Source organism: Grammomys surdaster, unplaced genomic scaffold (genome assembly GCF_004785775.1).
Source record: "Grammomys surdaster isolate TR1022 unplaced genomic scaffold, NIH_TR_1.0 331, whole genome shotgun sequence".
Lineage (NCBI taxonomy): Eukaryota > Metazoa > Chordata > Mammalia > Rodentia > Muridae > Grammomys > Grammomys surdaster.
In genome coordinates, this window is record NW_021604750.1 from 1,911,291 (window position 1) to 1,938,661 (window position 27,371).

Sequence of the window (27,371 nt, forward strand, 5' to 3'; positions counted from 1 at the left end):
ATGGTTTTAGTGCTGAATTTTATCAGACCTTCAAGGAAGACCTAATACCAATTCTCTTCAAACTATTCCACAAAATAGAAACAAAAGGAACACTAACCAATTAGTTCTATGAAGCTACAATTACACTCATACCCAAACCCCACAGAGATACGACAAAGAAAGAGAACTTCAGACCAATCTCCCTTATGAACATCGATGCAAAAATACTCAATAAAATTTTAGCAAACCGAATCCAAGACCACATCAAAACAATCATCCATCATGATCAAGTAGGTTTTATCCCAGGAATGCAGAGATGGTTCAATATTCGGAAATCCATCAATGTAATCCACTATATAAACAAACTCAAAGAAAAAAACCACATGATCATCTCACTAGATGCTGAGAAAGCATTTGACAAAATTCAACATCCCTTAATGATAAAAGTCTTGGAAAGATCAGGAATTCAAGGCCCATACCTAAACATAGTAAAAGCAATTTACAGCAAACCAGTAGCCAACATCAAGCTAAATGGAGAGAAATTTGAAGCAATCCCACTAAGCTCAGGGCCTAGACAAGGCTGCCTACTCTCCCCCTACCTATTCAATATAGTACTGGAAGTCCTAGCCAGAGCAATTAGATAACAAAAAGAAGTCAAAGGGATACAAATAGGAAAGGAAGAAGTTAAAATATCACTATTTGCAGATGATATGATAGTATACTTAAGTGACCCCCAAACTTCCACCAGAGAACTCCTAAACCTGATAAAAAACTTCAGCAAAGTGGCTGGTTATAAAATCAACTCAAACAAATCAGTAGCCTTCCTCTACATGAAAGATAAACAGACTGAAAAAGATATTAGGGAAATGACACCCTTCACAATAGTTCCAAATAATATAAAATACCTTGGTGTGATTCTAACCAAGCAAGTGAAAGACCTGTATGACAAGAACTTCAAGTCTCTGAAGAAAGAAATTGAAGAAGCTCTCAGAAGATCCCATGCTCATGGATTGGCAGGATTAATATAATAAAAATGGCCATCTTGCCAAAAGCAAGCTACAGATTCAATGCAATCCCCATTAAAATACCAACTCAATTCTTCTCAGAGTTAGAAACGGAAATTCTCAAATTCATATGGAATAACAAAAAACCCAGGATAGCGAAAACTATTCTGAACAATAAAAGAACTTCTGGAGGAATCACCATCCCTGACCTCAAGCTGTACTACACAGCAATAGTGATAAAAACTATCTGGTATTGGTACAAAGACAGGCAGGAAGATCAATGGAATAGAATTGAAGACCCAGAAATGAAGCCACACACCTTTGGTCACTTGATCTTTGACAAAGGAGCAAAAACTGTCCAGTGGAAAAAGGACAGCATTTTCAACATATGGTGCTGGTTCAACTGGAGGACAACATGTAGAAAAATGAAAATTGATCCATTCTTATCTCCTTGTACACAGCTCAAGTCTAAGTGGATAAAGGACCTCCACATAAAACCAGATACACTGAAACTAATAGAAGAGAAGGTGGGGAAGAGCCTCAAATACTTGGGCACAGGGGAAAAGTTCCTGAACAGAACACCAATGGCATATGCTCTAAGATCAAGAAATGACAAATGGGACTTTATAAAATTGCAAAGTTTCTGTAAGGCAAAGGACACTGTCAATAGGACAAAACGACAACCAACAAATTGGGAAAAAAGTCCTACATCTGATAGAGGGCTAATATCCAATATATACAAAGAACTCAAGAAATTAGACTCCAGACAACCAAATAACCCTATTAAAAAATGAGGTATAGAGCTTAACAACGAATTTTCAATGGAAGAAACTCAAATGGCTGAGAAGCACCTATATAAATGTTTAGTATCCTTATTCGTCAGGGAAATGCAAATCAAAACAACCCTGAGATTCCACCTCACACCAGTCAGAATGGCTAAGATTAAAAATTCAGGTGATAGTAGATGCTGGCGAGGGTGTGGAGAAAGAGGAACACCCCTCCATTGTTGGTGCAACCACTTTGGAAATTAGTGTGGTGGTACCTAAGAAAATTGGACATAGGATCCAGCTATACCACTCCTAGGCATATACCCAGAAGATGCTCGAACATATAACAAGGACATATGCTCAACTATGTTCATAGCAGGCTTATTTATAATAGCCAGGAGCTGGAAAGAACCCAGATGTCCTTCAACTGAGGAATGGATTTAAAAAATGTGGTATATTTACACAATGGAATATTACTCAGCTATTAAAAACAATGAATTCGAGAGGTTCCTAGGTAAATGGATGGAACTAGAAATTATCATCCTGAGTGAGGTAAGCCAATCACAAAAGAACACACATGGTATTCACTCACTGATTATTGGATATTAGCCCAGAACCTTGAAATGCCCAAGATGCAACTCACAGGCCACATGAAGCTCATAAAGAAGGAAGACCAAGTGGGGGTGATTCGGTCTTTCTTAGAAGGAGCAACAAAATACTCAAGGGAGCAAATATGGAGACAAAGTGAGGGACAGAAACTGAAGGAGAGCCCGTCTGAAGACCTTTCCACCTGAGTATCCATCCCATGTGCAGTCACCAAAGGTAGATGCTGATGTGGAAGTCAGGAAGTGCATGCTGATAAGAGCCTGATATGGATGTCTCCTCAGAAGTCTTCAAGAGTCTGACATATTCAGAGGCAGATGCTCACAACTAGCCATTGAACTGATAATGGTGTTCTCAATGGAGGAGTTAGAGTGAAGGCCATTGGAGCTGAAAGGGTTTGTGGCCCCATGAGGAGAGCATCAATACCAACCAACCACAGCTCCCAGGGTCTAAATCACCAGCCTGGGAACACTTAGGGAGGGATCCAGGGCTTCAGCTGAATACATAAGAGTGGAGGGCCCTGCTGGGCATAGGTGGAAGAAGAGTTCCTTGACCTCATGAAGGCTGGACGCCCCAGGGGGTGGGAATTTTGAGGGTGGGGAAGTGGGAGTGGGGGGGTAGGTAGAGGTTACATCCACAGAGAAGAAGGAGGAGGGGTAAGGGGATGGGGGCTCCCAGGTGGGTGGGGGATGGGGTAAAGGAGCAATATATGGAATGTAAATAAAACATCCAATAAAAAAATTTTAAAAAAAGACTAGTTGTCATCAAATTAAAAAAAAAAAGAATCTACAAATGAGACCTAATAAAACTGCAAAGTTTCTGTAAGGCAAAGGACATTGTCAATAGGACAAAATGACAACCAATAGATTAGGAAAAGATCTTACCAATCCTGCATCCGATAAAGGGCTAATATACAATATATACACAAGAAATTAGACTCCAGACAACCAAATTACCCTATTAACAATGGGGTACAGAGCTAAACAAAAAATTCTCAACTGAGGAAACTAGAATGGCCAAGAAGCACCTAAAAAAATATTCAACATCCTGAGTCATCAGGGAAATGCAAATCAAAACAACCCCGAGATTCTACCTCACACCAGTCAGAATGGCTAAGATCAAAAACTCAGGAGTTAGCAGATGCTGGTGAGGATGTGGAGAACGAGGAACACTCCTCTATTGTTGATGGGATTGCAAGCTAAAACAACCACTCGGGAAATCAGTCTGGTGGTTCCTCAGAAAATTGGACCCAGCATTACCTGAGGACTGAGCTATACCACTCCTGGGCTACCCAGAACATGCTCAATCACAAAAAACAAGGACATATGCCCCACTATGTTCATAGCAGCCTTATTTATAATAGCCAGAAACTGCAAAGAACCCAGATGTCCTTCAACAAAGGAATAGATACAGAAAATGTGGTACATTTACACGATGGAGTATTACTCAGGTATTAAAGACAATGAATTCGAGAAATTCTTAAGCCAATGGATGGAACTAGAAAATATCATCTAGAGTGAGATAAGGCAATCACAAAAGAACACACATGGTATGCACTCACTGTTAAGTAGATATTAGTCCAAAGCTCACAGTACCCACGATACAACTCATTGACCACATGAAGCTCATGAAGAAGGAAGACCAAAGTGTGGGGGCTTTGGTCCTTCTTAGAAGGAGCAACAAAATACTCATTGGAGCAAAACTGGAGACAAAGTTTGGGTCAGAAACTGAAGCAGGAGTTGTCTAGAGATGGTTCTACTGGGTATCCATCCCATGTGCAGTCACGAAAGGAAGAAGATGATATAAATTCCAGGAAGTGCATGCTGACAGGAGACAGGAGTCTCCTTAGAGATCTGCCAGAGCCTGACATATACAGAGGTGATGTTCACAGCTACTCTTTGAACTGATCATGGGGTTCCCACTGGAAGAGTTAGAAGAAGACTGAAGGAGCTGAAAGGGTTTGCAGCCCCATGAGAAGAGCAACAATACCAACCAACCAGAGCTCCCAGGGTCTAAACCACCAGCCTGGGAGCACATAGGGAGGGACCCATGACTCTAGCTGTATATATAGGGGAAGATGCCCTTGTTAGGCATAGGTGGAGAGGAGGTCCTTGGTCCAGTGAAGGCTAGATGCCCTAGTGTGGAGGAATTCGAGGGCAGGAAGGTGGGAGTCAGTGGGTGGGACACATCCTCATAGAAGCAGGAGAAGGGCGGATGGGATAGGGGGTTTCTGGGTAGAGGCAAATGGGATAACATCTAAAATGTAAATGAAATATCCAACTGTGGGACTCTGTAAGGGTATCTTGGTTCTTGGCTGAGCATGAGCCTAGAACTCCAAGACTCCAAGGGAGAAATGGTAGGTGTTCGGCCATGTTCCCAGAACCCAGGGTCCTGACACACAGTCTAGTATCCATGGAGCTACATTGTTAAATCATGTAGGCCATTACAGCTCCCCCAAAGTGCACAGGTAGAGGAAGAGGTTACAGGCCTCAGGCCCTAGAGAGATCTACATACTAATGAAGGCCAGAGGGTAGAACCAATCAAGCATTCTTCAGGCCCCAGACTCTTCCCCCCTTTTCTCTCCCTATTTAACTCAGGTCTGCCCTGAGTTTCACAGGGATACATCCAGATCCATCTACCATCCGCCATGAAAATAAACCGTTTTGGAACCATGGACTTTCTCGTGTCTTTGGGGCCTGCCATGAGAAACTGCAGAGAAGGCCTTTAATGAGCCACTGTAGCTGCAGCTGCTGTGCCAAACTTCTCACCTAGAGGACCTTTCTGAGTTCCAGCCATGGGGACCACCTCTTCAAGGGCCACCAAATCTGCTAAGCCAAATCTCTCCCGCAAGGTGCTGCCAGGGTCTCTTTCTTTTCTCCCCCTATCTTTTCTCGGCTGTGGGTCAGCTGCGAGCCCACATGTCCCCAGTCTTGGTCCTTCTGTGGCCTCTCAGAGGTCTGAGAGCCCAAGGGCTTGAGACCAGTTGGTCCCCAGTCACCTCCTGGCCCAGGGATCCCCAATCCAACAGCTCTGTACCCCCGTGGAACTACCAGACTGACTGTGAACTCCCCACCAGGCAGGCCCCACTGCACTCGCATGGTGTTGGTCGGAGTAAACTCAGTCAAGATTCCCATGCTCCAGTCTCTTTGGAGCTGTGAGAATCACAACAACCCAACAAGATTCAAGAACCCATGCCTATGCCCACATGTGAGCTAATCATTTCCCGCATCCAATAAAAAATTAATTAAAAAAAAAAGCCCACATCCATAGTGACACAACTATTCCAACAAGGCCAGATACACTTGAACAGTGCTACATCTAATCACGCCAGTCCGTGGGCCGAGACAAATTGTAACATACTCCTACAGTTAGTCTCATTCATTTTGCTAAACTTGTACTAAAATACAATTTTTACTAGAGAACATTTTTTCAATGAAGATTTGAAATGGGAAAATACAGTAGGCTATTAAAAACTGCTGACATTTGGAACCATTGCTGTGGTACAAGCCCCTACTATGGGGAAGATTGTGTCCATGGGTTCAAACCCAGCCTAGGCAACCCTATTTCAACAAAATATAATTCAAAAAAAAAAAGACATTAGATGTCACAAGCCACACAAGCCAGACTTATGAGCAAAAAGCAAACAAGGACACTTCCTCTTGCATAAAAATAACATTTCTGACTGGAGCAGATGAGTGAGAACCCACCTTTCCTTCCTTTTTTTTCCCCTACAAATTATGCATTATTATGTCAACATAATATAGTAGAAAAGTCACATCAAATGATGGGAGAAGGATAGATCTAGGAAGAGGAAAAAACATGCAAACCAACTCAACTCTTTCACTTTGAACTCTCCTGTTTAAACTTTATCTTCAATGGAGCACAAAGTCAAGAATAAATCAGGGATAAAGATCCAGTTTCTCAACACCACTCCTTAACTTCCAAGAGTCTGTCTTGACAGGTCTTTTAGGTTTTCTGAGAAAAGATTACAGGAGGAAAGGTCCAGTCTACTCTCCTTCAACTTGCTTTGCTGATTTAAGAATCAGGGTTGCAGCAAAATATATAAAGATTTGGAAAAAGAAAACATAACAAAATGGAAAAAAATGTATTTTTCTAAAAGAGATCCAATGTTGGATACTAGAATAGTATATAGTTTCTGCAAGATTTTTGAAATATTTATTTCTTTTTTAATCAGTACAGTAGACTTTTGTAACTTTGAAGGACCAGAAAAAAGGACAGAAACTCAGGGAGGAAAGAACTACATTAATAAACAAAAGCTTAGCTATCAATAACATAATTTTTTTACATGAGTTTTAAATTTAAGGAAATTATAGCCAGAAATGTCAGTGTCTTTCACGACTTCAGAAAAACATTTACAAAAAAAAAAAAAAAACCTATATGAGAAAGAGAAAGGCTAAGATCACTCAGAAGAACAAAAGGCTGAGTCAGTGGGGATACCAGGTCACACATACAGTTTTATTATAGAGGAATCTGAAATAACTGTGGTAAATCTTCAGGAGGAAGTGTAAATGGTGAATGTGTAGGTGTTTGTTATCCTTCATCTCACTGCATTATTAACATGTACCAGCTACAGAAAATGGCCCTTTCTGAACAGATCATAGAGTAAAGACAAGAAGCTGCTATTATCAGAAATGCCTTCTGGAGGCAACACTGTGCTTTGTTAAATGTTGAGTAAATCTTATTATGAAATTTGCCTGATATTATATTATTGAACAAGATGTTGCTTAGTCTGGTTGTAAGGCAAGTTTCTACAAGCAGAAAAATGACAACAGAAACACAAAAGTATACTTTAATCTCTTACAAAAATCTAACCAACACATAATCATTAACAATAGGAGTATTTTTAACAAAACAGTACAATATTTTTATTTTCTCCTGTCAACAAACTATAGTCATTGATCCACCAAAGGCCAAAATGTAATAACAACAATGTACGTTTTACACCGTTATAAGAACTGCATCAGAAGAAGAATATGTATTTAAAAAGTTTGATGTTAGCTTATAGGCAAAAAGTTTGAAATGCCATTTTGTATCTGCATATCTGAAGAAAATATAGGAAAAACAACTTAAGTTGAAGAGAATTTCAATGAGAACCTGACCTGAAAGTGACCTGAAGGCTCACTCCCTGAATACATGATTTCATGGTACCAGATGCTATGGAGGGGCTCTGAGGCCTCTGAATTACAATGACCAGCCTTGCATAATAACCCTAGGTAGGGATCTAGCAGTAGCATACATACCCTCTCTAATTGGATGTAATGGCAGCTAAACAAGACAGAAGCCATGCCTACTACTGAAAACCTAGCCAAATACTCAGGGCTAGCAAAATCATGGATCTTGGAAGACAACCTACAACTACTACTTAAGTAAACCAGCATAATCCCTAATTATACTCTTAATATTTGTCCTTATACCCATAGGCAAGTGTAGTTCATACCACTCACAGAAGAAACTTCTTTAAAATGGACAAAGACCATAACAGAAAATCGCAAACAAACAAAATGCAGGATTGTAGAGTCTAGTCCTGATAAATATATCTACAACACAAGTCCTGCACTAATGTTCCTAGATCATTTCAGATGACAGGCAATAAATATTTTGCAGTACACTGAAGGTTGGTTTGGTTTTTCTTACACTTGTATTTTTTGCCTGGGTACACAGAGATAATCGGTATGTATTTGTGTTAAATAGCTGATAATAGCAATGAGTTACAGATATGACACTGCATGAGGACAGGCATCAAGAAGTAGTTTGTTTGAATATAAATGGTTTCATTTTTATAAGAATGGCTTTATTACTATATGTTGAGCCAGAGGAACAGAAAGTTTATGGTAAGAATGTGTCTCCTAGAAATGTAAGAGAAACTAAACTCACAATGTCTCACCAACAAGGCTGCTTAAACATGACCGAACAAGGGTGATACCAACAGACATGCTAACATGGGAGGGAGAAAATTCACAATGCTTCAACCCTAGACAAAGATCTATAAACAAATAATGATTACTCATCCTACAATAGTCTCCAGGGAAGAGAACACAAGTTGATTATCCAATACCAATGGTCATCCCTGAAAACACACATACCAGTAACATTAAAGGGATTGAACAGATAGGTATACATATTTAAGATTTAAACACACACACACACACACACACACCACCACCACCACCACCACCACCACCATCAGTACCACCACCAACTACAAAGAAAAACAGGCCAAGAATCTAAAAGAGAGCAAAGGGCAGAAGACAAATGAGAGAACTTAGAGGGGTAGAAGACAAAGGTAACTAATATAATCATATTCTCAAATAAAAATTATAATGAAAAAAAATTTATGTATGAGTGAGATGGGTTCAGAGCTTTAACTCTAACACACAGTTTATAACTTAAAAGTTGAGTACAAGTATATTTGAAGTTGATTACTAGATTCTAAATAATATCCACAAACATAATTATATGAACAAAATATACAACTGAAAAGAACATATAAAGAAATCAGCATGGATCTTTTTAGTAAACATCACCTTTAGGGATTTTGCCACTTGGACATGATTATCATAAACGACAATGTCTACCACCAGATTCTGTAGCCGCAGAATGTGACTTAAGTCACCTTCAAAAGCAATGTCTTGTATGCACACTCTCCAAGAGGGAATCTTCATCCTGGTGCCATCCCATACCTGCCATAGAGTGATAAAACAAAGCTTAAAATCTTTAGGCAAAAACAGAAATAAGTTTTAAAATGAATAAATGTACACTGGTATCTTTAATACTTTAAACCTTGAAGTCCATCATTCTGTGGTTGTGAAATAACTAAATATATACTGTTGCTTATGTAAAAAATGTAGAAAGAGATGAAGATAGACAAAACAAAATACTGTATGATACCAAGCAAAATATTAACCTGGAGTAGACTGACAAGTTTTCTATTCTGTGTTCAAACATATCCTTCTACCACACAACCACACTCGACTCCACATATGTATGACTTGAGGTTACTACCAAAAATTAAGATATGAAACCAAGTTAAAACACTAAAGCCATGAGACTGCATCTATTTCAAACTGAATAACAAGAAAACAGAACATGACCGACAAGACAAAAAATGGACAGATGTTATATTTAAAGATGACTGAACACTAGAGAGGTGACTCAGTAGTTGACAATGCATTCTCTTCTTTTGGAAGCCATAAGTTTGGTTTCTACCACATGTCAAGCATCTAACTGCCTGTAACTTGACCAGTAGGGGATTACACACACTCTTCTGGTTTCTCCAGGCACCTGCATAAATGTGGCCATTCCCATGTACATACATGTAGTTAAAAAAGAATAATTTTTAAACCATTAGTAAACGTGTTCTTCTGATTTACTTTAACTGTCAACTTGACATAGCCCAGATTCATCTGAGAAGAGAGCCTCAGTCTGATCTATCAGACTGCTCCATGTCCCTATCTGTGGCGAATACTATCTGCAGCAGGGTTTTGATTGTTGATGGACAAAAGAAGGGCAAGTTAACGCTGGGCAACATCATGTTTAGGCAGGCATTCCTGAACTAAGAAAGCTGGCTGAGAACAAGCCAGTCTTTAAGCCAACAAGCAGGTAATAGCAGTCTTCATGTTTTCTGCTGTATTTCCTTAGTTGTATATAAATTCTCCTTTAAAATTTAGAGGTAATTCAGTGCGGAATAGCAAGCTTGAAGATCCTGCTTCAGTATCTGCCCTGACTTCCCTCAGGATTGTGATCTAGAAGTTTAAACCAGATGAACCCTTCTGTCCCCTAGATTGCATATGATCAGTGTCTTTTAACAGAAATGATACTAGAAGACATGGCTGCTTAGAAAAACTGAAATGGATACATCACGACAACTAAAGGAGTGGGCAAAGTTAGTACTGTACTAAGGTTGGAAAAAGGAAACATTATTTTGCATACTAACCAAGTATAATTTAGAAAGAATAATGTCTGCATTTCTCTTCTTGTAATATTTAATTAAAAAATCATGTCTGGGGTCAGGAGTATTAGCACACACCTTAATTCCTAGACCAGGGAGAGAGATGTAGGCAGTTCTTGGTAAGTTTGAAGCCAGCAAAGTCTACACAGTGATTTCCAGGAATTTTATCCAGTGATTTCTATTTTTCAGTGTTCCTTTAAAATGTTCCAGCAGTAAGTCATGAGTTTTGTCTAAGCACCACGATACTCCATTACTTCTTTGATTATTACAGATGACAGATAATTAAGCATAGGATCTCGCTCAATGTGGTGCTGCTTAAAACATCCTCTATAGTACAGCCAAACAAGGAATATGATTTATTAACTACTTTCTGAAGGACACTCATGAGCAATTATGTTACTGTTTTCCGAGTGATTTTAAAAAATGACAAGAAATAGCTCAGTGTTTTATGCTTCTCCATGAGCTAGGCAGTGGCTCATAGCTGACTTTCATAAAGCAGCAGAAATACACAGGAGTTTCACTAAAGAGAATTATGTGCATTTTATTATTAAAATAAGAAATACATTCAGCATATCACAAAGTTTGTAAAATACATATCTTACAACACTGTTTTCTCTGGAGGAAAAGAAGAGAAAACGTAGTAGAGCTGCATGAATAGGGGGCTTCTCAAAAACAGTATGGAGAATTTTAACTGTGTATATAACAGTTTGGAAACGCTCTAGTGGAGTGCTGCAGGCTCCTTATTAACAGATAGGTGGCACTAAGGTATAGTTTCAAGTATTTAAAATATACCTTTAGGAGAAATGACACTCCATCCACTTCTGCTTTTCCCAGGAGCTGACAAGTCAGGTCATAATACTGCATGGGTTGAGTATCACAAAGCTGCTGTAAGTTGGAAGAAGTTGAAATGTGTGTGGATGCCCAAGTCCGCAAGGCTTCTATCATATTGTGGTCCTGAGCAGTGAAGGTAAAGCTCTTGCTTAAAGTACGAGGTATGACAGGAGCCCCTAAGGTGCCATCAAATGTCAAAGATGTAAAACCAAACTTGCTGATTCCCTGAAGCTCGTTTTTATATGCTTGGATCTAAGAATGTGAGAAAAAGTAGAAATCAAAAAAATATACAAAATTCAGAAACCAAAACCTTCAGATGTTAAGGTTTTTTGAGTGTGAAAAGCAGAGGGAATCCTTATTATTCCTGACTGAATTAACTCAGGAAACAATACAACCAACTGATACTGTATCAGGGTATACAATGAGCAAATTTTAATACACTAAAATTTACTTTTTAAACAGGAGGTAATAGTTACCCTGATTCTAACAAACTTGCATTCTTACATTTATGTGTTTAATTTATTAAAGTATGATTTTAACTAAAGTATGTTATGACAGTTATTTATGTGGTATAGTGAAATCTAGAATCCACAAATGTGTAAAGTAAGCACATTAAGTAGAGGCTAACTCATCCTTGACTGAGCATGCTGGACCCATGTCCAAACAACTTTTGCTGAGTTGAGTCCTAAGGCTCCTTTATTAAATGTACAATTATAAAATATGTGGTGTTAGTTATTTTTTCCATGAACTAGTTCTTGTTCAAATAAAATGCTCCCTTTTTCTTCACAAATCTCTGGTAGTGCTTCCTGTCTGATAATAAGATATTATTTCATTTTCTTGTGGCTTGCTAATTTATTTCCCATCATTTTAGTTCTAATTTGTGTCTTCATATTCAAAGTACTCTTTGTAGGCAGCATATAATTCTTGCCTTTTATTTTTATGCTTTTTTGGTAGTCAGGACACATTCACTATAAAAACATCATTGGTACAAGAGCTCTGCCCAGAGCAATCTCCCTTATATCCTTGACTCTGCTTTTTAACAACTGTTTCCTATTGTCCCTTTGTTCTTTCTTCCTTTGGAATTCTTAAAGTTTCATTTACTTCTTTGGGTAAAAATGGCTCCTGTGTCTCAGTTGGCACTGAAGCATTGTATTTTTTTTTTTTTACCAGAAAGTTCCTGCTTTCTAACCCCCTGCCCTTTGCACACTCTACTATACAATAGCACTTTCTGCCCCATCATCTTACATGATTGTTCATGTTTAAAATAATAATTTATCTTAGTGAAATTACTAGAATATATATGTATATCTTCCTTCATATTTATTCACTCTCAAATAGTTTGTTAACCCTAAACAACTTTCTAGTTGAAAAGCCTCCATGTTACTGGAGAATATTTTAAGACATAAAAATAGAGGTAAATTAATTATCAAAAGTCATTGCTACTGTTCTCCATATAGAATATGGTTCCCCAATGCTTTGACTTTTTAAGTCTGGATATATGTACGCATGTGGATCCATGTGTGCCATATGTGTGTGGGTGTGTGCACATGCACGCTCTCTCACCTGTGTCCCCCCATTCACCTCTTTTCTCTGGGTATCTTAAATTACAGATTATATTACTAGATATTGTCCCAAAAGTCCATTGTGGTCTGTTTGTTTTTATTTAGTACTTGTTCTTCATACCTGGTAATGTCTTTGAGTTTATTTTCAATGTCTAATCCTCATTAACCAATCCAGTATACTTTTCATTTGCTGTTCCTGTTACATATTGAATTTCTACTTGCTTCTTTTATAGATTATATTTCTAATTTTCTATTAGTTTCTTTTTATTCATTTAACTATTTTTTTAAATTTGCTGAAAGTACTTTGCTAAATCTTTAAGAAAAAATTACAATATCTACTAGAAAGTTATTGTTTAATAGATTCATATCTAGGCCCCTATGAAATCTGTTTGCAAAGTCCATTTGCTTTTAAAAACTATCTTCTTCTAAGCTCTTCTATTCATGTTTAATAATTTTTTTCCTTCTTGATTAGTCACTGTAGTATTTCACTGTAATGGTTCTGAATTATGTTACCTTCCCATGATGTGCAGAGTTTTGTTCATTTTGGTAAGTCACCAACTGAGCTCCTTAAATGAACAAAAACTTAAATTACACTTTCTTAGGGTGAATTGGTATGACACTCAAGGATTTCACAAAGCCCTTTCTTTCCAGTGACACTGACCCTGCAAATAGCCTACTTTATGGAACCTGTAGGTTTTGACAGATGTATAGGAGAAGTATTCCTACAAGAAAAAGGGCTCCCATAGTAGTAATGCTTGTGGCTGCTATGAAACATGGCCCTAGGTGTTGGAACTAGGTATCTACCACCTCTAGTTCTATTCGTTTTTTCTCTGCCTCCTGCCCCGGCAGCCATGTGAAGAATAATGCCAACAACATCTCTACCATGAGACTGAGCCAAACTGAACTTTTCTTTTTATAAGTTGCATTTGATAATGATTTGTCACAAAATTAAAAAAAAATAGTAATTGTTAATGACATGTAAAGTTATTTTAGCCTCACTAAGCTGGCTCTGCAAAAACCCAACTCTTGCATCTCTCCAGTTCCCTTGTTTTACAATCCTTGAATGATCTTGCCCTGCCTGTACAACATAGCTTTCAAGCAAGTACTTATGGGTAAAAACAGACTTCTGGCACACTTTGTATAGCCTTTTCTCTTTAGTGCCTTGTCCTGAAGAATCATGTCTTTTAGCTGAAGTGTATTTTAATCTTCCCCTCCTCAGCTTATCAGAACTACACAACTCACGTTTCAGGTGTCTGAAGTCATCCAGAGCAACAGTAAGACCCAAACTTAAATAAAATAAAATAGAGACAAAAATCTATGCTTTCATCCTTGACAAATTCTATGTGGAAACTTGATACAATCAATTAAATTTGGAAGTGAGAGGACAAACTGGAACCCATCACAGTTTCTGAAGCATGTCTTGGGAAAGAGAGTAGATGATTCATTTAAATAACTGATGCCTAATACCATTTACATTTGTCTCCTGGAATGTTTAATGTCTCTCTATAACAAGGCATATAATTACTACGAGCAGACTTCTTCAGTAAATGATTACTATAGAATGTACAAAGCACACCTTCAGCCCACGGATGCAAATAATGTCTCCAACTTTATAAATGCTGGGAAGGGCATTGTAGTTTCTACTAAAGAGCATGCACGTTAACGTCACATTTGTCTGGTCCACAATTGTTACAACAGAACAATAATCTGGGGAAAAAAATTTAACACAAATTAAGGTAATTGAAAGTGCTTATAAAATAAGAATATGCTTACTTAAGAATGTCAATGAAATATTACTCTTCCCTATTATTTTCTTTTAATAAAAAGATACAACAAACTGTAAAAATCAACCTTAAAATATAAAAGGAAATAAATATAAACATTCTACACTGATTTTCTGGAGAAGTAATAACTTTTTTAATCACTTTAAAATCAAGAAGGTAAAAAGAAATCCATCCTCATCAAATAACTCCTAAAATAAATCAGTATAGATATTTTTAAATGAATGAATAACAGTCAATAAGGAAAACAAAGCAATTAAGTTCTAAAGAAATAATATTTTCCATAGTAAAATAAGATCTGATCTAAAACATTCTCTTTCTGAAAATACTGACAGCTAGATGTAGTGTACCTATGATGTCATTGCTAACATCCACCTGTCAGCTGTCAGGAAATCAAAGGCACAGGCCTAGCAGGAAGGAAAGGCAGGATTGAGACCCTACCTCTCAACACCCTTACCCAGAATCTGGGCTTCAGAATTTACAGGTGAAGCCTAAGAAAGGAAATTGCATCTAGGATATTTATACAATGGGAGGAGAAAGTGAAGGTAACCATAAATCTGACAAGATGGCCAGGGCCAAATTCCATCTCCTAAAACAGGAAATTAGCAGGAGACAGTCCAGTAGTTTTATAATGAATGAGAAAAAAATTAATAGGCCCATTTCTGGAGGAATAATACCAATACAGTCAGAGAAATTCAAAACAATTTGATTTCCCTTGTTTTTTACTTTGTTCAATACTTTGTAATGGTGTACAGATTCTGAAGTTTGAAGGAAGAATAAAGGGATGTTGACACTTAAAACTTATCAAAGAAAAAAATGCACTGGAACATATATCCTCCTCTGAAGAACATTGAAAAATTAAAGAAATCAGGGTAGGGAATGTTTCAGTTGGGGATCTATTGCTGTGATGCAACACCATGGCCAAAAGCAATTTGGGGAAGAGTTTATTTCACCACATAGCTTCCAGTCTCACTGATGGAAGTCAGGGGAGGAACTGGGGGGAGAAGATGATGCAAAGGCTGAGGAGATGGTCAGCAGGTGAAGTGTTTCATCACACAAAAATACTCTTTCAGGGCTAGAGAAATTGCTCAGAGGTTAAGAACACTCACTGACTGTTCTTCCAAAGGTCCTGAGTTCAATTAACAGCAACCACATGGTGGCTCACAACCATCTATAATAGTATCTGATGCCCTCTTCTAGTGTGTCTAAAGACATGGATGTATTCACATAAAATAAATAAATAGATCTTTTAAAAAAATACTCTTTTACTTCCTTTCCCAGCACAGCTTATCATCTTAAGATAGTCTATACAGTGTATCCATTAATGCACGCTATAGTTACCTGGTTTTTTTCTATTTTTCATTTTTGTGCCAGACTTGAGAGTGACTGATGTGTGACTGTTACAGTACTGGAATGTTCAGTATTTTGTAATATTCACCTTCATACATAAACTTTATACTTATGTTTTCATGTCACTTAACACCTTTCCAAAAATTTTATTTGTATTTTGTTGAACAAAACTCATAAATCCAACAACTACATTCACATCATAAATTAAAATAACCAAAGACCTCACATTGGTATTGCTTGGCATCTGAAAATTAGGAATGAAATTGTTCTGAGACCCAGTTCACAAAGGTAGTTGTGATCCTGTGTTCAGCAATGAAGTTCTTGTCCATAAAACAACTTCCATCTCAATACTTACCTGTTCCTTTGCTTAAGTACGGAGGCTTAAAGAACTTCACAACACCACAGACATTGACAAAAGTGCCTTTCTTAAGTAGATTTAGGGATGTGTATATATAAGGTGCTACTGAGGCCTAAAGAAAGAAAGAATAGCTAATTTAGCAGGCACTTTACATTTTTCAATATTATGATAACACCTGTAAATTACCAAGCTTGAACTATTTCACTTTAACATTTTTATTCTGAAGAAAATGACTTCATGGGGAAAGGGGTAGTGACAGTAGATAACAATGTACAACTTCAGATAATTATACTATTGACATCAACTAGTTTTCTTGAAACAATTCTGTTCATCTACTGAAATCAATACATCAGCCTATAACAGCTTAAATACCAATTATATTTCTTTAACAATAAAGTATTAAAAAAATCCATTAAAATTAAGAAGCTAGCATACAAGTGGAAGTAAAATTGGAAGGAAATTCTTTCAACTATGTGTGTCATCAATGTTACAGATCTAGAGAATCTTCCTGATGGAGATGAGTAAGTGTGAGAACATCTCTAGAAGCCCAGAGGGGTGACCAGAGCTCTGTGCTCTCAAGGACCCATCAATTATGATGGAGCTCAGCAAAAGAAACAGAAAGAAAGATCTGCGCCTAAGCTCTGAAAATTGATCCAGTGTTCTAACTTAACAAATATGTCCCTGATACTGTGATGGGAGAGCTAACAGAGCTTAGGGATATAAACCACTGTCTACCTAACTGCTTACTCAAATTTGCAAACAAATAAATAACAAAAACATTTTTGAATCATTAATTTGTCATTCCATGAAAATTAGTCACTACCCATTTAATAGGTAAGTTACTATTTTCAACATAAATTAATACATTGATTTTTATATATACTCAAAAGTTAGGTTAATGTACTCTTCAATAAAAATTATCTATAAACATTATATATAAATTCACTCAATAATCCTAAGTAATCAAGTAGTCTATTTGTTTTCCATGATGACAGTTCAATGTGATGTCCGTAAGAGTAGTCTCTATAGAGGGTAGGAGGCACTGAAACCATTTTGAATTTAAGAGACAAACATTTTTAGGGAAGAATTAACAGGGCTGGAAAAGGGGAATGATAAGCGAATGTGGTAAAATGGAAACAAAACCAAATCCACAAAGCAAAGAGTACTTAAAAGCACTTGGACATAACTTTACATCAGGGATCTGTATCCTTGATTGAGGTGATGCAATAAGCTGTGTCTCGTATCTATAACAAAAGGCATATACTTTTTATAGCAGCCTACTATGTCCTAGGCTGATAACATAACCTCATATTCTATTCTATGACAGTGCTTACTAAGGCATTTTATTGCTTTATGACTAGTAGTAAAAGAAAAAGAAAATTACTGTCCAGTAGAACCTTGCAAATACAGAATTTAAATATGACCAGTGTAGCTATGAAATAAGATTTTGTTTTCTGGTTTGAGGCAGAGTCTCCTTGAGAGACCCAGTATGTGATTCTACTGCCTCATTCTCTTGAGTACTGGCATGCTATGACCACAGCATGTGCCAGCACAGTTAAGCTACGGGTTTTTTTGTTTTGTTGTTTTCAAATAATTGTCACACATGCATTAGATCACTAGAGGTCTACGAAATCATTTTTAGATACACTAAAACATATTCATGAGAAAGCTATAGGCTTTTTATTATAAAGTATGATAATACACTAAAGATAATCTGATAACATCTTCAAAACCCACTCAGTATATGCATCCCCTATCTATATTTTGCAAAGACATTAAAGACTTTTATTATGTCTTGAACACTTAAGGCAAAGCTTGTTATAGAGTGAGGACATATGTATACAAGGACTAAGGACTAAAGAGGTAGCCAAGAGACAGTGTTGACTGTCATTTGCAAGAGCCTAGGTTTAATGCCCAGAACCAACTAAACAATACAACCACCACAACAAGACCTCACAATTAAACAAAAACTCCAGCAGTAAACAATATATTCAGTGAAATATAATTTACAGGAGTGTATAAAAAGCAAGAGAATATATGCTTAAAATAAGAAAATCCATCTTGCAGGGCTGAGGAGATGGTCAGCGGGTAAAGCAATAGCCATAAATGTCTGAGAATAAAGTATCAGGGTCAATGCTAGGTGGATTTGCAGCTCCCTTGCACTTACAATACTCTGGAAACAGAGACAGATGAACCTGAGAGCAAGCTGACTAGCTGAACTAGAATTAGCAAGCTCTCAGTTTGATGAGACAGCATGCAACTGAATATATGCTGGAGAGAGAGACAGGAAGACACCTGACCATTAGTTGTTGGCATCTACATGTACTTCCCATCTACACACAGTGGTTAAAGATCTCTTACTTGCAGAGGACCAAAGTTTGGTTTCTAGCACCCATACTAAGTGGCTCAAAAAACATCTATAACTTTAGTTTCAGGAGATCCAATGCCTTCTGGCCTCCCTCTGTGGATACCTGTACAAAAGTGGTACACAAAAACTGAAGCAGCCATACACACATACACAGAAATACAAATAAATGAATAATAAATGTAGGCACTATTGTATTAACTTTATCAACACATTGCTTTCTTTTCAGGTTCACTCAGTTGTGAGTAGGGAAGTTTTCTGTCTACTGCATTAAACACCAAAATTTTATATATATTAAAAAAATGTTCCTAAAAGAAAGTACCACAAGTATAAAGAGTTTTAAGAACATAATCTTAAACCACAATTCAGTGCATAAAAACTGATTGTAATACAAGCTAACAAAAACTGAAGAAATAAATTTGCCTGTGGTTTAAACTAATAAAAACTGCAATATCTTCATAAAGACATTTTTCTTCCATTTTCTTGTGTCTGTAGAGATTATGAGGAGATACTATAGATAATGAAGATAAAAAAACAATCAAATATTAGGTAAATATATAATCATAATACAACATCATCTTATAAAACAGTAAAAATATCAGCATTATATTTTACTGTCACTATAGAAAAATTCAAATAAAAAGTAGGCTAATTTGAAATCAAACTATAAAGTAGGTCAGATCAAGTTATAAATCAGGTGGGCTTATGTCACTGTATATCCTAAATGAAATTAAATTCACCTTACCGAAGACATTACTTTGTAGAAAATCCCTTTACAGATTTACCAAAACCCTGAAAACAAAACAGAAAAAAGTTTATTTGTATGCATGTTACCTCCAAATACTTTGAATTATAGTCAACTATGCATTTACCAATACCCAAATTCCCTATGATAGCTCCTACAACTGCACCCCCCTCCTGCTTTTACTCAGCTGCCTAGGCCTTTTCCGCAACTCAAACATACACATAATTTAAATAGTTCCAATTGGTAGAAAATTGGTGTTGATACACATCTTTTTCACTTACATGGAACCACACCAGACTTTCCCCAAGTAGCAATCATTTTATCTATAAATTTGACCATCTTCACCATAATTCATTATGTTTTAATATCAAAAAAGGCCACTGCAAGATATATAAGGTCCTTGGTGATATTAAAACCATCAAGTTGATCTAGGGGCTCAACTAAGTCTTATCAAAGCCTTTACCAAAGAAGCAGTTTGCAAGTTTGGTAGGGAAGAAAGTAAAAAGGAAGAAGGAAATGCATTCACAAAGAATGGTAAGAGAAAAATACATTTTTCCCTAAAACAACCAATTCATTATTTAAAATGAACTATAGTTCATCTCAAAGTACCTAGAAGTAGAAATAACTGCAATCAGTAACACGAGGTCTGCATGTCTACCTATGCACGTATAAGCCTCATTAACAAATATGATAGAAAAATATTTCAGACAAAAAGCCTCATATAGGATGGCAGCTGCACGAACACTTGGCACCTTAGATTTTTAAGCACATTCTACAAGGTTCACTCAGTGCCCATATCACACACAATGCATTTTTGTAAATAATAGATCATGACTGCAAGTTTAAAAGACTCTCATTTATACATGGAGGCATTCGCAAAGCAGAAATTCAGTTGTTGTGGTTATTGTTGTTGTTGTTTGGGTTGTTTCCTTGTTTGTTTAATTTAAAGCATTCAACTGTTTTATATATTCTTCTGTTCTAATATATTCTGCTTTGTACATCAAACAGAGAGCATTTAAGGAACACCAGATACAGAGGGTTTTGTTTGGGGTTCCCTAACCTACTTAGAGAAAAGATAGGCCAAAGACAGCAGCCTACATTTATCCCCTAATAGTAACTTCATTAAACAAGATCAGACTCATAGCACAGAGGAAGAAACTAACAGCCCAACATTACATCCAAGCACATAGAAACTTTGTGTTATCTACCCCTTAGATGAATTTTCTTATCTAGTTGTTTGTTTTATTCGCTATGGACAATTTTAATGGGGTAGCAAATAATTCTGAAGGAGGGAAGAGGGTATTCAAGCCTCAAACTGTATATCTTCTTTTATTGTGTCATTTTTACAGCTCCTGTACACTGTTAACACTTTTATTTGCTGCTAATCTGTCTACTGTTGGTTTATTTTGACAAATTCAATTCACTGAAAACAATTCCAATTCTATATGCAATTCAAATAACCCAGAGAATGAGCATTTTACCCACAGACTTACAGAAACAGTATTCTATCCAACTACACTGCCCCATTAAAACTAAAACATGACACAATAATAAAGGTGCACAATTACATAAAGTTAGTTTAAAACCTTTAAATGCCATCAAAACTACACAATGCTTATTACGTCTACTTTCTACTGACAAGACTACAAATCCAGATACTTCAATGATGCTCCACATGGGAAAGTTATTTTTCATCAATCAGAAGTATGTATAATGAACATCATAGGTTGCATATTCATTTTTAAAATAAATAGTATGCATGTCTATAAACTAGAGCCTGGATCATCTAAGCTTATTTAATACTTACTGAATACATGATTCAGGCTACAACCTTCTTAAAGAGTCTCCATCACCTACTGAGATAGTATAGCTGCTATAGTGTAATGCCCCTTCCATGATCAAAAAAGCACTCACAGTATTTCTTGGACAATTGTATTTAGTGCGACTTCAAAAATCATTGCCTCCACTTACATAAATGAGATACATGAGTGAATGCATATGACAAGGCAACAGATGACATCATAATAGTAAAAACAATAACTTAAAACTACATCTAGAATAGATAGTACACTTCATTAGTAGTGCGAAATCTCTAATATATGTGTCAGTATCCAACACATCAGACCTAAGTATTGATCCAAGATATCTACATAAGAACTCAGTAGTTTTACACCAGGAGAAGCAGAGTCACCTTCCACCTTTGTTTTTAGCTATACTAAAGTCATTCTCCTTTAATTTTCTTTCATCTTTTAATTCTTGTCTTCTATGAAGTTAAACACTCAGGCTTTTATCTGTTGAATTATATTATTGACCTTTTTATCTAATTTTAGCATCAAATTCTTAAGATATATATAAATTCCTGGGCTTCAGTCCAGTTCTGCTTTTTATATGTACCATGTAGAAGTTTTCTGTGTACTGGGCCAGTTGACCACTTCCAGAACTGACTATTCACTATGGTTAGTATTTTCTCACACAAAGCGGCATCTCATCCTTCTGCACCTAAATTGTGTCTGCTGGTGATAAAGGCTTTCAGGTGAAGGTGGCAGACTAAGTTACATCTGCACTGTCTGACATGTAATCTTATAAAATTCAAAGAAAAGTAGATTAGTCTGTGGATTATGTATGAGGACATTCATTATCCTTGGGAGCCCATAACTTGAAAAGTTATCTTTATAATAACTTTTCTGGAATAGATACTAATTACAAGCTTGTGTTTCCTTTGTAAAAATTCTCATGGTGACTTGATCATTTCCTCGTAGTCAAAGTTTGCCTATCTGATAAGATTCAATTCAAAATAAACTTGGATGGCCAGAAATACCAGTGTTTGTCCTACGTTATACTATACTCATTTGTACTTCTTGATCTCTTAATTAATGAATGATTTCTCCGAGATCAAATAGTTGAAGTTCACAACTATACCTTCTATTTATCTGCTTTCTCAACCTGCCTGAACTTTACAATCTATTTAATAGTCATTTACCTAATCTAACTGCTAGAAATCCCAAAACAGCGACAAGTTTCAATTTTCTACCAATCAATCTTCCTTGATGGATATCACAGGTATATTAGATTTCCTCACAAAATTTATCTTAAATATGTCTTTATAGTCCATAATTTTAATCTGATGTTTAACAAGACTATATTTGCATCTTACAGTATTATTTATACTTATTTATTTCATTTCTCCTCTCCTTTATGGTGCAAACTCCAAGAAGCAATAATTAAGTCTGGCTCACCACTGCTTCCCTAGTACTAATACAATTCTCTATTCTACTGCTGGTTATAACAGCTGTGGTTAATATTCTGATTCCCACTCACTGTTCCAGACCACCTAAACCAATTATAAGCCATAAATGAAATGGACTAATAGTATCTAAATGCCCAACATACTCAAATAATCCTTGCTTGACAGGATTATTTGAGCACCAATAAAGAGAGAATTCTTTCTTCATGAGGACATGTATGTAAAAAGTTATATAATGAAGGTAAACTTTTAACAAAGTTACTAAGATGATTAAGTCATGTTAATTAAAGTACAAACAGTTAGCTACTCTGACAGCCTGGATGTGAGAGGAAAGAAGGACTCTAGCACACCAGAGCATGGGAAACACAAGTTCAGACATGGCAAAAAGGTCAGCAAATGGTTTTGGCTTTTCCCCTACTCTCCCACTCCATGTACCTTGCTAAACTGTTAGATTACATTCCAGAAGCTAGTCACCATGGACTATTCCCATATTTGGCCACTTCCTCCCCCTGAGGCTCTCTACTGATTCCCAGCTACCAAAGTGTTGGAAGACTAGCAATTAAAAGCCCATTTTTTGGCTACCCTAATTAACCTAACAAATGACCTCATCTTAACAGAAAGTTCCCCTTTTACTTTTATAAACTGACATTTACAAAGAGGCTACATCAGTCTCCTCCCTATCCAGTGGCAGTCCCTTTGTCCCTTGGGACAACTTTCCCTTCCTACCTTCCCCCTTGTATCTTTTCTCTTATCCTTTGTCCTCTATTCCCCATCTTTTGTCTCTTATTACCTGCCCTTTGTCCCTCTGGTGCAAATAAACCTTTGTGTTGCGAACTTGGTCTTTGGGTATTATCATGCGCCAACTTTGAGATCCTTTCAAAATGTTTCTTGCCTATTAAGTAAAAGAGGAGGTCAGGGAAGACACTACAGCAAAGCTTTGGCAATGAAAAAGCAGCTTTTCCTTATATAGGCATTGTCTACTCTACAACAAATGAATTTATTAAAATGAATCTATTAAAATCACTCATATATGTGGGTGTCGCTGTAAAATATACATATAAAAAGTTACCTATTTCTACAGAACAAGTAACAAGCTATGCAGAAATGTAGCACACATTCACCTAATACTTTATTAAGGTCTATCTTCAAAACAGCTGCTTTATTTCTAAATATTAAAGAAATAACTGGGAGTTTTCCCTAAAGTGGAGATTAAAAATAGTAAAGATGGAGACACACACACACACACACACTTACATACACTTCATGCAAAAGTTTGAACAGAACTGAAAGCACTGAAATGTTTTATCTTTTGAGAAAATTTTCAGAATAGTACTGGAGTAGCATCAACCCTAACAAAATACATAAGCCACCAACCCTAACAAAATACATAAGCCACTTGGAGGTTCTGAGAAAGGATTCTCACATATGACTGACTACCTGAGAATTACTGTCCCAAAGGTCTCTGCTATAGCCTCACCCCTGCATAAAATCCACTGCACACACACACACACACACACACACACACACACACACACACGCACAGAGAGAAATATAATCTCTTATCTGTGCAAGCCTGTACTGATGATACAGTTGCTGGTAATATCTATGGCTGAGGATTATGGCCATCTTCAGCAAGCATGCTCATTTGCCTTTAAAAACTTGCACTGCCACAGTACTCTTTAATATACTCATACTATACTATGGGCTGTGTCAGATTATGAGGCTATTCTATTCCCTTTATTAATCTTTAGAGAACCTTTCTCTAAATTTCACTTGGACCATACTTTTAGGAATTCAATATACCATGTTCTAGTAAATATTAAGTCATCTGAGAAAAATCTGAGGAATAAAAATAAGTAGGAGTCATAACTTGATTTAAGCCTTATTAAAGATACAGAAAAATGTGAAGTTCACTAATTTTCCAAGCCTTTTTTCATCCTGTAATACAATCTCTCAGTAAATCAAAGATTGCTTTTAGAAACAAATTGCAATTTAAGAAATAAAAATTCTAAATGTGAAATGAAAAACTCATAAATTAGGACAATAAGGTCAATACAGAACAAAAAGCACAATTAGTCTCTGCTCCAGTTTGTCCACTTCAGGAAGGAATTCTCTTGTCAAATGTATAAACACAATAGAGTGTTTTATCAATAGAGTGTTTGGCTCTCATATTAAAACTTTCTCCCTCACACATACCATGGACTCTTTGTAAACAATCATATGAATGTGTTTTATTTATTAAAAAAAACTCATTGAAAGTAGATCTTATATTCATACTCTTCTATATTACATTCCAAACTTAAGCCAGGTATGGTGGCAGGCAGATCCTGGACATGATCCAAGACATCAGATAGCAAACAGCTGGACAGCTTACAAAGTTTCAAATTTTTCTTTGATCCACTAGATGAGTTCCAGGGCAGTACACTAACAAAGGTGAGGAAAGGGATTCTTCAGTGAGAAAAGAGTCTTGTCATCTAATACAAAAAGTGTCTGCAACTAATACAAATTTTAAGGAAGGCTTTTATTAATTAGGGCCAAGAACAGGCTTTATAAACATACAGAGCACCCAAAAGCTGGTAACATACTCTTCTTCTTAACATACCTGAAAACATTAAGACTAGGAGATGAAAGCAGCAGCAGTTATTGGAGCAAAGGCAGGAACCCTGTGAGGATCTTTCTCTGTTTCATTCAGAACAAAGGCCGCACGATGTGAGAAGTGAAACAAGCCTGTAAATCTGATGCAAATCCAGTGTGGCTGAAAAAAAGAACAAAAACAAACAAAACAAAACCCAGCTTCCTACTCCTACTTAGAAAGGGACACAGGAGCAAAGCCCAAGTCTACAGTTAGGGCAAGTCAAGATGATCCCACACCAAAGATCTTACCTACATGTCCCAACTTGAATTCATGCCTTAAATGAGTATCTCCTCTCATTTTGCCAGCATGGCTAGAGATTACAGACAAGCTACTTGTACTCACTGCCCCTCTAGTGTAGTGTCTCCAAGGCTTTCTAATTCTTGATTTTATCTCAAGTCTAAAACAAACTGTCTAAATACCACCTCTACCACTTACTAGCTATCTGATCTCAGAAAAATCATTTAATTCTTCTGAAATGCAATATTTTCAAATACATAGGTAAGGCATAAAGCATCCATGTCATAAATTTTTGTAATAGTTAAACACAGAACATCTAAAAAGCCACCTTCCATAAAGAAAACACTCATTGAATGCTTTTCTGTTGATATTAGCATTATATTTCTATCTTTTCTTATCAGCCTACCCCCATCTACCACAAATGCCAGTCAGTTATCAACTCTTACTTATGTTACTGCCACTATCCAATTGGTTTTCTTCCACTACATATACGATACCATATCTATATCATATCTACATATATTCTTTGTTCAGGAAGCAGAATGGTTTAAACTCAAAGTCATGTCTTTCTCCTGCTCATATCTGTCACAAGACTTTCACATTGTTACTGTAACACCCAAATTCCTCAGCATACATATAAATGCTCTCTCACTCCAAAGAAAGGTAGGTAAAATAGTTACCCTGAAACTCCCACTTCATCTCCCAGAATCTAACATATGCGAAACAAAAATTCACTTATGTTCACATATCAGAATGCTACTGTTTATTATTAATTAAAATTAGAGATCACATTGAGTATGGTGGCTAGTTTTTGTACCTCAGAAACTTATTTCGGTACATCACAAAACAATAAATGCTAGCTAGGTGAAGCTGGAAAAACATGAATAACACTGAAACATTCAGTCTCAGTTTGTAATGGGGAAAAAAATCCTATTCTAAGAGATCTCACAAAGATACTTAGCATAAAATATGTGCACAGTTTTTAGGAGGAAAATGCATCTCAGTTAACAAAATAACCTGGATACTATAATCACATATTGGCTGCAGAGATCTGAAATCTAATATCTGTAATTTATTCAGTGGCTGAAATTCTGGTAGCAATTTTACTTCCTTAATTAATTCAAGAGGCATAAAAATTCTGCTTCATAATTATGTCCAAAGAAAATTCCAATAGAAATAGAAAATTCAAGCTGATATGTTGGAGTGAAGGTTTTAGAACATATGATTTTATAGCTTTACTGCACTTACAAACCCATAGTACACGTCTAACGAGCTGAAACGTTTCTTCACTTAAGATTTGTATCAAGTATTTCTAAAAGCTCGTTTTAAGATCTGTAGCGGGGCAGAGTAGCTCATTCCTTTAATCCTAGCACTCTGGAGCCAAAGCCGGTGGATCTCTGCTAATTGTGTACCAGGTTTAAGCTTTTTTTCTGAAACTTGTCAGGCCAACTAACATTGCTACGTTAATACGTGGGGACCCCGGTTCCCAAACCACTGATCTTCACCTGAGGAAGTAGGATGGCTGGACACTGCCGCCAACACATAGTGCACTTTCTCCACAACTACCCCAAATGTGGTTGTAAACAACCGTTCATGATCCAGGGCCTGACCACTGGCGACCACACCAAAAATTCCAAAACCCCTGTGTTCACTCACCCACAAAAAACTGAAAATCCTGGCAACTATTTCAGCCTGCTCAAACGCGACTTCCGGAGTCCGTCAACACAGGCATGCGCACTCCAATCACACTGCCAGCTTGTTGCCGGTGCTTCCCTTATCTAAAGCGTCAGGCAGGCGGGGCTTAGGCCAGCCTCCTACTAGTTCGTCACAGCAACGTAGGAAGCCCTCGGCTCCTCTTTCCACGCCCCTTGTGGATTTTTCTGGGGGACTAGGCGGAAACTGTTTAAAGGACAGTGAACTGGCTTGAAAGAGTCCTAAATC

At 36.8% G+C, this 27,371-nt stretch overlaps 1 protein-coding gene across 1 annotated transcript in view; it reads right to left on the reverse strand.

Annotated features, from left to right (window-relative positions):
* Window positions 1–27,169, reverse strand: part of LOC114630185 (protection of telomeres protein 1-like) — a 68,151-nt gene extending 40,982 nt beyond the window's left edge. Inside the window, exons 1-7 of the mRNA XM_028778273.1 lie at window positions 27,087–27,169; window positions 25,161–25,313; window positions 19,315–19,361; window positions 16,202–16,316; window positions 14,292–14,422; window positions 11,115–11,405; window positions 8,899–9,054 (exon numbers count right to left, since the gene is read on the reverse strand). Coding sequence (XP_028634106.1) covers window positions 8,899–9,054; window positions 11,115–11,405; window positions 14,292–14,422; window positions 16,202–16,316; window positions 19,315–19,323 — 702 coding nt within the window. The 5' untranslated portion in view covers window positions 19,324–19,361; window positions 25,161–25,313; window positions 27,087–27,169. The remainder of the gene's footprint in view (window positions 1–8,898; window positions 9,055–11,114; window positions 11,406–14,291; window positions 14,423–16,201; window positions 16,317–19,314; window positions 19,362–25,160; window positions 25,314–27,086) is intronic.
* Window positions 27,170–27,371: the final 202 nt, after the last annotated feature.